General features: G+C 36.3%; 1 protein-coding gene across 2 annotated transcripts in view; it reads right to left on the bottom strand.

The window, feature by feature from the left end:
- Window positions 1–14,215, bottom strand: part of FCHO2 (FCH and mu domain containing endocytic adaptor 2) — a 140,321-nt gene that overhangs the window by 92,899 nt on the left and 33,207 nt on the right. For both annotated transcript variants that reach the window (XM_088827750.1, XM_088827749.1), the window contains 4 exons: window positions 13,847–13,921; window positions 8,530–8,671; window positions 8,287–8,439; window positions 2,398–2,502 (listed from right to left, as the gene is read on the bottom strand). In XM_088827750.1, coding sequence (XP_088683876.1) covers window positions 2,398–2,502; window positions 8,287–8,439; window positions 8,530–8,671; window positions 13,847–13,921 — 475 coding nt within the window. The remainder of the gene's footprint in view (window positions 1–2,397; window positions 2,503–8,286; window positions 8,440–8,529; window positions 8,672–13,846; window positions 13,922–14,215) is intronic.

Below are 14,215 nucleotides of genomic sequence, written 5' to 3'. Positions count from 1 at the left end.
ATCCCCAATGGTTCAGTGAGTAAAGAATCTGCCTACAATGCAGGAGACCCCCTTCCAACTCCTCAAACTAACAGCTCTTCATCTAGACTTTGCTATTCAACTCTAAGAGACCTTGAACCCCTTTAGAATGCTCCCATCCACCCTAATTCTGCCACCTCCAAATGTATTCACTTTTCTCCTTCTCCAAGGCTACCACACTGACTCTCATCCTTCTCACTGGACTACGATACTACCTTCCAAATTGGACTCAAGATTTTCCTTTGGCCTCACTATAATCCGTCTTCATGAAACTGTCAAAATTAGCTTTAAAAATGCAGATCATATCATGTCGTATCCCTGCATACAGCTCTTTAATGTCTTCCAACTGCTCTTAGAAGAAAACCTAAGCCCTCACTAGAGCCTGGCCCTTGACTATCTCTTTAACCTCATTTCCAACAACCACCCTTCCTGTTTTAGTAAGCATTTTTACTTTCTAGAATGTGGAGCTCTTTTATACACCTCGGTCTTCATAGCCATGGTCCCCAATGCCTGGAATACACAAGGCCTAGACTGTCTTGTACTGATTGTTCAAGGCTCAATTTTAAATGTTAGTTCTCCAAAAAGGCCTTTCCTAACTCCCTAATCCAAATTAAGTGAAAGCCACTCAGTCATGTCCGACTCTCTGCGACTTCATGGGCTATCAGTTCAGTTCAGTCGCTCAGTCGTGTCCGACTCTCCACGACCCCATGAATCACAGCACGCCAGGCCTCCCTGTCCATCATACAGTCCATGAAATTCTCCAGGCCAGAATACTGGAACGGTAAGCCTATCACTTCTCCAGCGGATCTTCCTGACCCAGGAATCAAACCAGGGTCTCCTGCATTGCAGGTATTTTCTTTACCAGCTGAGCTACCAGGGAAGCCTCTAGTCCAAATTAGGTCATCTCTATTATTCTATCTCATGATCTGATGGAAGCCTGTTCTCTTCCTTTGTAACATTTATAATAATCTGTAAGTTTATAATTAAGCATATATTTAATGTCTGTCTCGCTCCTCTCTACTGTATACTCCACGTAAAGCACAGAGAATGTATTTACATATATATATACTATATACATCTAGCACAGTGCCTACCACATGGTAAGACGAATGCATTATGCCTACGCACAAGCATGCAAACCTGGGACGTGACTCATTCAGCACTCCAAGCAATGAATCCAAAAAGTCAGATTCATAAAGTCCTTCTTCACACTTACAGAGTGCCTACCATGAGATAGGAACTGTTTTAAATGTAGAGGAGATAGCAGTAAACAAGTCAATCTCTGCTCTCATAGAACTTACTTAATGGTGGAAGACAGACAATACAAAATATGGGTAGAAAAGCTAGTGTGCTTCACATTTCTAGTCCTCTCAGACATGATGACTAAGAATGCTCTAAACAGAGGTTTCTCTCCCAGCCTCAGTGCCAGAGTGAAGAGCTCGCCCGTGATGGGCAAGCAGCATGCACTTGCTATTGTTATCCACTGAGCTCTGTGGGGATTCTCTGTCACTGCAGCATACCCATCCTATCCTGTCTGAAACAGGACATAAAATTCATGGTGTTAGATGATGACAGGTGTTAAGGAGAAAAACGAAACAAGAGGACAAGACATGAGGGCAGAAGTTTTGGATATGATTCATAAAAGGCACCCATCTTAAATCGAGGCCTGTAATTAAGGCTTTAAGAACATCAAATTAAATATAATTTATCCCAAGTTAATGGGAGACAGACTTTTTTAAACTATTTTTCCTTACTAAAATGGAAGTTCTATGACAGCAGGGAGTCTTGACTGCTTTATTTATTAACTACTACATCCTCAGCACTCAGTGATTTCCAGTTTTATACTTAAGTGTAAGTCAATTTTAAAACCCATACATAATATAAGAATATACTGTGCAGCACAAGGAATAAAGCCAATATTTTATTATAAATATAAATGGCATATAATCTGTAAAAGTTGTGAATCATTATGTTGTACACTTGAAACTTACATAATATTGTAAATCAATGTACATCAATAAAAAAAGAAAAATGTAAAAAAAAATAAATAAAATAAAACCCATACATAATCTTCATCATCAACCAATGTCCTCATTTTCTCCAATACTCTTTAAACATTCTCTTCTAGTTAATCTGAATAATCCCTTATGATACTATAACTACTGACTGACCATAATTTTCAATCTCCAAAACAAGAGGTGTATTTTTAAAACAGCATTATTAAAATATTGAGACTGCGCATTTTAACAGTTTCTAATATAAAAAAAATCTTATGACAGAAAAAATTATATCAGAAATATATTTAATATAACTTACTGTAATTTATAAACAACAAATACAAATATCCTATTTTAGATTTAAAGCCTTAAAAATACCAACCTGAGCTGTTTCTGTCATCTTCTGTTCAAAATCTGCTTTTGCTAATGCATATTTTTCCACATAGAGTTTGTAAGTATCTGTAGCTTTCTTAGATTTAACAGCTGCCTGTAACAAAACAAAAACATTTAGAATTACACAAAATCACTTTACTTTCCTTAAAAAAAAGAAAAAGTGCCTTTTAAGAGATGAGGCCTGTGCTGAGTTCAAGATGACATAAACTAACTTTAATATCTTTTTCCAAGTCTTTCTTATTAGTGTTTTTTGCTATGGTCACACAATGATGTAGAAATTAAATCCTAATTCTTTTGTCCAATGGAATGCGCTTTTAAAAGTTAAAATATTTTCATTTATAACCCAGAGGAAGATCATACAACCACATTATAACAGTACAATGTTACTAAAAATTCAGCAATCAAGAATGTGACTATATCAGCAGAATATGCTATGAGTCTTCTTCCTTCCCCCAGAACAGACACTCCACTGAAGGTCTGATCAGCAACTCTAAAGCTAGCACGAAAGTTGAAAAAAAAATCAATTTTCCCTGATGTTGCCCAATTTTTTTTTACACTTCAGAAAGTCAATAATTTGTTTTAATCACTATTTTTCAAGATTTATATTTTTTAATTGCTACTGTATTAAAATAATTTTATCAAAGTTACTTATTCAACACAAACTTAACAGTATATTAAATATTAGGCACTAAGGAATATGAAGACAAATTATGTAGGAATCTTTTCCTCAGGGAGTTCATAAAAGAAGTGTAACCAACACAAAAAAGGCTAGAAATTGGTGGAAAGTAACCAGTAGATTGGGGGAGACATGTGGCTATCAAGAAATTTGATTATTCTGCTCAATTTGAATACAGGAAGTTTGAAGGGAAGGGGTGTTGAAGTAAATAAAAGTTTAAAGAAGATCAAAAAAAAAAAAAAAGAAGCTATAGCATTTCAAGATAAAAGATCTCCACTTTGTTGGTGATAAAAGGTGGTCTGCTATGAGTAAAGAAGAGAAGGCTGTGGTTGGAAACTTCGGAAAAAAGTTTCAAACCACGGTTATGGAAGATGCAACTGGTAATAATTACAGGAGTAAAAGTATTACAAGAAGCCACTGAGGGCTAAGCAGCAAAACCTGGAATTTGTGCACAGACAATCAGAACCATAGATAATTATTTCCAGCTATGTTCAGGAGTTTAAAAATAAGTATTAGAAACTAATCTAATAAGTATTAGAAACACAAAGTTGGGTTTACCTGGAGGCTGGGAATGGCAAGAGATGCATACAGTTCTAGACCCTAAAAAAGTAACTCTGCACTGTCTTGAAAATTTTACTGCATATACTATATTAAACATATATGTTCTATCCTTGCTGGCCTTTATAAACAAAGAATATAGGATGCCACTTTATCTTGCAGTGTATCAAACTACATCTTGTATCAAAAGTGAATGCGGTTTCCATTCATGGTCTGGCAACAAAGATCCCACGTGCCAGGGAACAATCAATTCCGATGCTCCAGAGCCCGTGGGCCACAATTCATGGGCCCACGCGCTGCAATGAACGTCCCTGCGCGACACAGTGAAAAGCCCGCGTGCCACAACTAAGACTCGAGATAGCCAAATAAACTAAAATAAACAAACGGGAAACTGGGACAGAAGAAACTATGCTTTAAAAGCAATACCTGCATTTCTTCTCATAATTAAAAGACTGGTTCTAACAGATTACCTAGTGATAACGAAAGAAATCCTCTATTTTATCATTTCCTTAGCATCATAAATAAATTTACTGATATACTTACTAGAAATAATTCTGTTTCAGGGTCTATATAATTTTCCCAGTAAAATCTTATGAATCAAATGTATACATAAAAAATAAGTACATTGTCATAGTCCACAAATACAAGTAACTTCTAAATGGCGTTTTATAAAAGGGTTTGTAAATGAAGATGAGAAGTATACTATGTCATAATAGCCAATAAGTATTTGTTTTCAAGTTCACACACACACAAAATAGTTCAAAGATCTATGTTTTTAAAAAAATCTACACTCATGGTAATAAAGAGCTTATTACAGGCCAAAGTATTTACTTAGGCTTGGATGTAACTACATATAAATCAGAGACCCACTAACACTTTCAGTATCACAAGTAACAGTATCACCTCTTGAGCAGAACAATTAGTAAAAAGTACTGCTTTCCTCTTCTTTTCACTGATTCAGAAGATTTAAATTATACTTTTTTCAGTAGTTATGCTTATTGTTCATACTTGACTACTACTAATTCTAATATACCATTAATTGTAAAACACACCATTATTTTGTGTACCACTCAAACAGAAAAACACTGTCAATAAACCATAAAATAATGCTTTCTTATCATTTAAATTTTTAGACTTATTATAAGAGCTCTTTTAGACTTACTTGGAGGTAGATTTTTATTCTTGTGTGATAAAAATAAAAAAGAAAGCAAAATGAACTATTTGAGATACTCCTGAATCTTTTTTCACATTCAGGTTCTGACTCTTCTCAATTATTTCCAAATCAGGGACTGCTAAGGTCTGTTTTCCCCCACATATTATCATCTTCCAAGTCACCAAGAATATTATTGACAGAGAATATCTTAAATGCTCCACCACCATCTTCAGATTTTCTTCCAAACAGTGGTGTTCACATTTTCTTGATTTTACCAGGTCTCAACAAAAGGTGTTCAAACAACAATCAGAACTATTCCTTCCTCAATGGTCTTAAAGTGGTCTGTTAACTGAAATCACAGTGTTGCAGCTGTCCAGTCATGCCACCACGTATATACCAACCAAGCTCTGAGGCAGTGAAACCACATGACAAATGCCACCTTCCCACAGTGATTATAATACCACCATTTGAAGATGCACTCTAATTTCAGAGATGTGAGGAAAAAGATATACCTGGTAGCTTTTAATATTCTTTTTCTGGTGTCTCAGTCTGAATAATCTTTATTTAACCTACTTAATACCGAGAATGTATTTATGATCTAATTCTTGAATTTCTTTAATTCTGAAAAAATTCTCATCTGTTAACTCTTCAAATATTTCCTGGCTACCACCCTCTCCAATTTTTTTATTCTAAAATCCACAGCAGACGATGGTGACCTTTACTCTCTGCATATGTCATAGGTAAGTTCCCAAATTCAGTCTTTTACTGTATCAACTCTAAAGTTTATCTTCTCTAATACTTTTTTAAAATTTCAATAACTGTATATTTCATTGCCAAGTTTTTTAGTTAGCTGTTTTCCCATCTACTAGTTCTTGTTTCATTATGTCTCTCTTAATTTATGTTCATTTGCATCTCTGAATATCCTCAACATATATGAACCTTTCTGATCATCTGTTTAATAAATCTAATTTTTATTTGAACTGAATTCTTCTTCTAGTTGTTAAATTTGTTGCCACCTATCTTAACAAAGGTATCCCCTGCTTTTCCAAAGTTTGTCTTATGCCACTTTGCTTTTACTAATGAATTACATTAGTACCTATCTTCACAAACTGGAAAAAAATCCAGAGAGGATTTTCATTTTTACAAAAAAAAAAAAAAAAAAAAGGTGAAAAGAAAAACAGTACTCAGTGTTTGCTTTGCAGGAGCCATTATGAAGGGAGCACATACCCTGAGACCAGTGAGCATGGTCTGAGGTCCTTTCCAGGATCTACACTTAGCATCTCAGCAGTGGTCTTCACAGCTCTGAACTGTTTCTGTAAGCACCTGTGCTTTAACTCAATTTCCTTCATATGTTCATTAGCAACATATAGTTCTAAGGCAATTGTTTCTCTGCTTATGCCATTTTGGTTCATGTAAGGTTTCACGGGAAGAATCCACTGTTGTATAGCAGGGGAAAGCTATATAAGATTTCTTAAGATGTACTCTAAAAGTGTGGTTGTTTGCTCATTTCAAGTGTGAGGTTTCTTTTTTTTCCTCTCTCTTCTCCCTGTCCCTCCATCAGTGATACTGGACTCTATAAAATACAAGGTAAACATCACCTCCTAGAATTGTGTTGTATTTAATCATTTATGCTCACCCATCCCCATCTAGCAGTTTCGGGTTATCTCCTGCCAGCCCTCCAAGGTTCCAATTTACTATCAGTCTTACAAAAGCAGCTTTTAATTACTTCCCTGGAAGAATATTGAGGATATGATCAAAATAGTCATAATCAGGCCAAATCCTTCGCCTGATTGCCACTCAGAACTGTGTCCATTAAGCCCCCACTTCCAATAATGTTTTAGCCCTTCAGCAACACAAGTCTTTTTTTTTATTTTTTGCTATTTATAGCTTCACCGAGTGGGGTTCCTTGTGGCTTCACCTCAGTTCAATTCAGTTCAGTCGCTCAGTCGTGTCCGACTCTCCGCGACCCCATGAATCACAGCACGCCAGGCCTCCCTGTCCATCACCAACTCCCAGAGTTCACTCAAACTCATGTCCACAGAGTCGGTGATGCCATCCAGCCATCTCATTCTCCGTCGTCCCCTTCTCCTCCCGCCCCCAACCTTTCCCAGCATCAGAGTCTTTTCCAGTGAGTCAACTCGTCGCATGAGATGGCCAAAGTATTGCAGTTTCAGCTTTAGCATCAGTCCCTCCAATGAACATCCAGGATTGATCTCCTTTAGAATGGACTGGTTGGATCTCCTTGCAGTATGAGGGACTCTCAAGAGTCTTCTCCAACACCACAGTTCAAAAGCATCAATTCTTCGGCGATCAGCCTTCTTCACAGTCCAACTCTCACATCCATACATGACCACGGGAAAAACCATTGCCTTGACTAGACGGACCTTGGTTGGCAAAGTAATGTCTCTGCTTTTTAATATACTATCAAGGTTGGTCATAACTTTCCTTCCAAGGAGCAAGCGTCTTTTAATTTCATGGCGCCTCAAGTGGGGAATATTTAGTCCCCTATACCATACAAAAGCTAAATTCCACTGCCTAACTTAGGACTTTGGGTCCAACAAGCCTGCATAATCAATCTCGATGCATGCCTTTGAGTTTCTGTTTCATTTCTAGTTCATTAAGAATAATAATATTCTTCTTCTGGGACCATGTTTTTTGCTTTACTTTCTCTTTTTATATTTTATTCTTAACTGATGTGTCTGAAATGAAAAGTGTTTGAAAATCATGATTTTGCTGTGCCTCATTTTTTATCCCCTTCCAATTTTTATTTATTGCACTACACTAAAGGAAACATAATACCCCAAATTCCATTGACTGTTTTGATTTCTCCAGATTTCTAGCTTTAGCCCATGTATATATAATTTTATAATTATTATAACTGCAAGATAGTTACTTTATTCTTTACTGGATATTTCAAATATTCTACAAAGCTTTCAAAATTATCACTCCCTATGACTGATTCCTAAATGATAATATACCACATCAAACAACTGGATGGTTAAACTGTTTTGAAAGGGGGAAAAAAATCTACTTTCAATCAAGATGAGAGTCAGGGAAAGCGTTGAGGTTTACCACAATGTTAGATACATGGGCTCAAAGTCAGCAATAAATCACCCACAACATATATTTATAGCTTACCCTCAAGTATCTATTGCCGTGCTAAATGTACCAAAGTCTTGCTTTAAATTTTTTTTTACCTTATTATTAAATCTTATACCAGGGACTATCTCATCAATTATCTTATACAAATATCCTATAAATGTGTCACTGATATAAAGTAATCATCCCTTTTCATGTATCTGCTAAATTACTTACCATACACAGTATATTTTGCAAACCTACTTCTGTTTCACTTAGGAAAATCATTAACACTCAGGCACAGTGACTTTCATCTTTAACATGAGATCATTCTTGAGTGTTTAAAGATTAAATGCAGCCTTGTATTTGAAAATGCTTTGGAAACACAGAGGTATTACTTTTATCACAATTACCTTTTCTATTTCTCTCTGTGTAGCTCCTTCCTTTTTCAAACGTTCCTGTTCTACACACTTGGCGTTGTAATTTTCCTTGGATTTCTGGAGGGCCTGAGTTATGCTCTGAATGGCTTGAACAGCTTCTAGAGTTCCTGCAACTTCTTCTTTAGTCTGTTAGGTATGAAATGATTCATCAAAATGACAGAACTACAAAGTATTCAATATCTGACCAACCAATCCAATGATTAACAAAACTGATACCTTTTTATGCGATTTTACTTGTTCTTCTCCGTACTTCTGAACTTCCTTTATTAATTCTTGTAATTTTCTAACAAGATCCAAGTGACAATTTGCTAATTTCTCTGTAGATGTTTTGAATACATCCCACACTGGTGCAAATGTTCTAAAGTGAAGAAAACATGGGAATAATTTACTAATAGGAAAAAAAAGTTTAAAGCTCCAAAACAGAACCACTGGAACTAACGGGGAAAAGACGAGGTTAAATTAAATCACAAATGAAATGAATGAAAGCCTGATCTTGATGTTTTAGGCCTTGGTTAATTATTCAAAATACTTTCATACCTCAGATACACAGAAATGACTTAATTCATATCACAGGTCTGGCCATGACCCTCTCTTAATTATAACGTCATTTTCTGAGTTGATTTGGTTATTTAGATTTTTATCAGAAGCCTTTCTAATCACTGTCTGTTTAAAACTAATCTATTATCAACTTTCAATTTTAGATCCTTTCAGTTCAGTTCAGTTCAGTTGCTCAGTCGTGTCCGACTCTTTGCGACCCCATGAATCACAGCACGCCAGGCCTCCCTGTCCATCACCAACCCCCAGAGTTCACTCAAACTCATGTCCATCGAGTCGGTGATGCCGTCCAGCCATCTCATTCTCTGTCGTCCCCTTCTCCTCCTTCCCCCAATCCCTCCCAGCATCCGAGTCTTTTCCAGTGAGTCAACTCGTCACATGAGGTGCCAAAGTACTGGGAGTTTCAGCTTTAGCATCAGTCCTTCCAATGAACACCCAGGATTGATCTCCTCTAGAATGGACTGATTGGATCTCCATGCAGTCCAAGGGACTCCCAAGAGTCTTCTCCAGCACCACAGTTCAAAAGCATCAATTCTTCAGCGATCAGCTTTCTTCACAGTCCAACTCTCACATCCATACATGACCACGGGAAAAACCATAGCCTTGACTAGACGGACCTTTGTTGGCAAAGTAATGTCTCTGCTTTTTAATGTGCTATCTAGGTTAGATCCTTTAGTGCTCCATTTAAAAAGCTTCACTGAAAATAAAAGCTCCTGGAAATTCCCTGGCCATCCAGTGGTTAGGAAGCCACACTTCCAATGCAGAGGGCACAAGTTGAACCCCTGATCAAGGAACTAAGATCCCATAAGCCATGCAGTGTGGCCAAATAAACAAATAAGATTAAAAAATAAAAACTCTTCTGAACTGAAACATGCAAAAGTTAAATCTGCACATGATTTTTAAAATGTCTTCATCATTAAAGTTTATTTAAGAATTATTTTAAAACTGTTCTCTGAAACTCTGTTTCAGATTTTACCCATGCACTTCAACAAACACTAGACAGTCTCCTTTCTACTACACTTGGTATAGAACATATAACATTTTTCTATCATTTTTTTCTCAACATTGAGAATTTAATATTTTTAGCAGGTTCAAGTACTTCCAAGAATTACTACACTGTAAAATCTTGGATAATACTTAGGATGCCAAAGGTCAGTTTAAACTAGTTTGATCAGTGGAGAATATTACAAGAGTAATTTTATCCTATGCTTTCCTCAGGTACTTCGTCAGATATTTTCAACAGCACTTGCCTTGCTCTGTGATAAAACAAAAACAAAGAGTAGCAATGAGTCACTAAGGCAAGAAGCTAGAGAAAGAAATTACTCATCCTAATATGTACACTTTCTGAGCCAGCAAGAAAGCTAACTGACACGATCACTTTAAGCAGTAACAAAAATGTTCACGGAGGACAAATACTTAAACAGGACTGTTCTGATTAGATCTTACCTCCCACTTTAGAATCTAATCAGCACTAAAACTGGCAAGTAATTAGATGGAAAATTTCAAGAGAAAAAAAGGACACCTGGAAAGTATCCACTCACAACAGCACCCAAACACATGAACATCACTTCAAGTAAACCTGATATCTGATAGTCTAGATTTCATGAAACAAATGAGCCTGTCCCTTTACTTTAACCGAGGATTATTTACACTGAAAGGAGGTTCAGCATAAGATTTCTTTAAGGAATTACAACTATTCCATTTTATAAAGGTTGATACACACAATGTTTTTCTGGCCAGGTAAGCTGGATCATGGAGAAAGAAAGAGAGTTTCAGAAATACATCTGTTTCTGCTTCATTGACTATGCCAAAGCTTTTGACTGTGTGGATCACAATAAACTGTGGAAAATTCTGAAAGAGATGGGAATACCAGACCACCTGACCTGCCTCTTGAGAAACCTGTATGCAGGTCAGGAAGCAACAGTTAGAACTGGACATGGAACAACAGACTGGTTCCAATTAGGAAAAGGAGTATGTCAAGGTTGTCTATTGTCACCCTGCTTATTTAACTTATATGCAGAGGACATCATGAGGAACACTGGGCTCGAAGAAGCACAAGCTGGAATCAAGACTGCTGGGAGAAATATCAATAACCTCAGATATGCAGGTAACACCACCCTTATGGCAGAAAGTGAAGAGGAACTCAAAAGCCTCTTGATGAAAGTGAAAGAGGAGAGTGAAAAGGTTGGCTTGAAGCTCAACATTCAGAAAACGAAGATCATCGCATCTGGTCCCATCACTTCATGGGAAATAGATGGGGAAACAGTGGAAGCAGTGTCAGACTTTATTGTTTTGGGCTCCAAAATCACTGCAGATGCTGATTGCAGCCATGAAATTAAAAGACGCTTACTCCTTGGAAGGAAAGTTATGACCAACCTAGACAGCATATTAAAAAGCAGAGACATTACTTTGCCAACCAAGGTCCGTCTAGTCAAGGCTATGGTTTTTCCCGTGGTCATGTATGGATGTGAGAGTTGGACTGTGAAGAAAGCTGAGCGCTGAAGAATTGATGCTTTTGAACTGTGGTGCTGGAGAAGACTCTTGAGAGTCCCTTGGACTGCAAGGAGATCCAGCCAGTCCATTCTAGAGGAGATCAATCCTGGGTGTTCACTGGAAGGACTGATGCTGAAACTGAAACTCCAATACTTTGGCCACCTCATGTGATGAGTTGACTCACTGGAAAAGACTCTGATGCTGGGAGGGATTGGGGGCTGGAGGAGATGGGGAGGACATAGAATGAGATGGCTGGATGGCATCACCGACTGGATGGACATGAGTTTGAGTGAACTCCGGGAGCTGGTGATGGACAGGGAGGCCTGGCGTGCTGTGATTCATGGGGTCGCAGAGTCGGACACGACTGAGCGACTGAACTGAACTGAATACACAATCACATACAATAAGCACTAAGAAATGAAACTAATGAATCCAAAATATGTTTAAATGCAACTAAATACAGAAAGATAATATTCAATTTCAGTAATACTTAAAATCTTTATAATCTTAAGTTACAACACTAACAGAAAAAATGAAATATCATCAATTATTCATGAAAGGCATACATTTCAAAGACAGAAATGTTGTCAGTAACTTTATTAGGAAACACATGTTTTTTTCTACCTGCCACCTGATAACTAAACATAAGGTAGAATTTCCTAGATTAAAACTATGGCCTCATGTTCAGTGAACTAAGACAAATATCATACACTATTACTCACGTGTGGAATCTAAAAAAAAATGACGGCATAAATGAACTTACTTACAAAATAGAAGTAGAGTCGCAGAAGTGGAAAACAAACTTATGGTGACCAGGAAAAGGGGGAGGGGGGATAAATTGTGAGATAGGTACTGACATATACACACCATTATACATAAAATATAACTAACAGTAAACTCTACTCAATACTCTGTTAATGGCCTACATGGGAAAAGAATCTTAAAAAAACAAACAAAAAACAGAAGTAGAGTCACAGATGTAGAATGGACATATACATGCTACTATACATAAAATAGATAACTGATAAGCACCTATGCTACAAGCATAGCACAGGAACTCTACTCAATACTCTATAATGGCCCATATGGGAAAAGAAATTTTAAAAGGACTGGAGAGAGAAAGACATATATATACACATACGTACATACATATATATATATGGATAACTGATTCACTTTGCTGTACAACTGAAACACAACACTGTAAATCAACTAGACTCCAATAAGAATTGTTTTAAAATATTAATAAAGCTGGTTTCTATTTTTCCAGTTATTTTGTGGCCCGTCTACTCTGGTCAGTAAAGAAGAAATTATGTTTAGAAGAAGCAAAGTATACATGGAGGAGTTAAAAAGAGGAGGATGCAAAAAAAGTGAGGAGAGATGGAAAAAGAAGGAAGAAAGAAGTTGCATGGAAGGAACCAGTAACTGCAGGACAACTGGGAGGAAAAAACAAGCACAGCCATCAACTACCAGTCTCCACTCTCCTCTTGGTGAAAACAGAACTGCAGAAGATCCTCTTGGCTGTGGCCATTAGCACTTACATAATGGACAGTGTCACCACCCCGAGGATGAACTACGAGCCCTACTCCCCTTTATCTGGGCTACAAACTAGGGAGACTTCTGTTTAAACCCGTCCAACTACAGTAGAGAATACTTTCATAAAAGTCATTCTTAACCAGCTTTTTAGATCGTAAGAACCATATATGAATCTGATAACTGGTATACACCCCTTCATCAGAAGTATGGATTAAGACCTACACAAAATCTTATACAAAATTTCAGGGGAATCATAGATTCATCAGAATCCCAGATGAAGAGGAATCTTTCACTGAGTCTCACTGTAAAAATCTGTATACTAAACAAATATAAGACTATTTTAACATCTTAGTTAAAATATAATATCTTACCCAATTTTAGATAAGTCAGATTACGTATTCCTTCCAGACTTATTATTCAAATTACACAATTACTCTTTCCAGAGTTATGGCTATAACTATACCTCATTTAAAATATATTCTTATTAATAATATTCATTTTTCAAAGAAAACATTTCCTGAACACGTATTTTTAAAAGGAAAATTTAAAGGTAGTCTATAAAATCCTAACTGACATTTCTAATGCATTTTAATCATTTCAATAAAATTTATATTGAGTTTTTAAAGACCACTGTTCAACAGAATGTAAATGAACTTACAGAAAACCAGAATAATGTGCATAACACATAACATGTATAATCCCAAAATTATACTACTGAAAGACTATGTAGTTTTAAAGGGGAAAAAGTAAGTTTCATTTTGCATTAACTTATTCAGCAAATTCAGCTGTATTTTCTATTAAGTCAAGAATATATTCATATAGGCATATTTTAAACAAATAATTATATATTTTATATTTATGAACTATTACATCTTTAATGGAAATGTATTATTCTCAAAAACTTTAGCTAAATCAACACTGAAAAGGCTGCTCAAAGAAATTAACTCACCCAAGTTGTGAATAATTGCTTGCAGATTTTGCTAGTTTTGTCATTGACCTGGAGTACGCCTCTTCTATTGTAGCTCTGTTAAATCAAATATCCATATTGTAAGGGCTCTTGTTTAATGACCAAACACAGAAAATACAAAATAATTACAACTGCAGAAATAAACAGATAATTCAAAGTATATGTTAAAAATAAGTAGGTATGTGGTCATGAATTTCTGATCTATCTTTAAATGCCCTTTGTGTACATCTATTTAAAGAACTTGTCTGGTATAGAACTAAAATAATGTACGTCACCAAGAAACTTCAGTATAAAGTCACTCTTTTTTTTTTTAGTACCAACGGTTATGTGAACAACAAAAGTACTGCTTCC

This window comes from Moschus berezovskii, chromosome 18 (genome assembly GCF_049115385.1).
Source record: "Moschus berezovskii isolate FMDL1 chromosome 18, NW_MosBer_1.0, whole genome shotgun sequence".
Lineage (NCBI taxonomy): Eukaryota > Metazoa > Chordata > Mammalia > Artiodactyla > Moschidae > Moschus > Moschus berezovskii.
The sequence above is the reverse complement of the archived record's forward strand: the minus strand, read 5'-3'. Positions and strand labels throughout refer to the sequence as shown.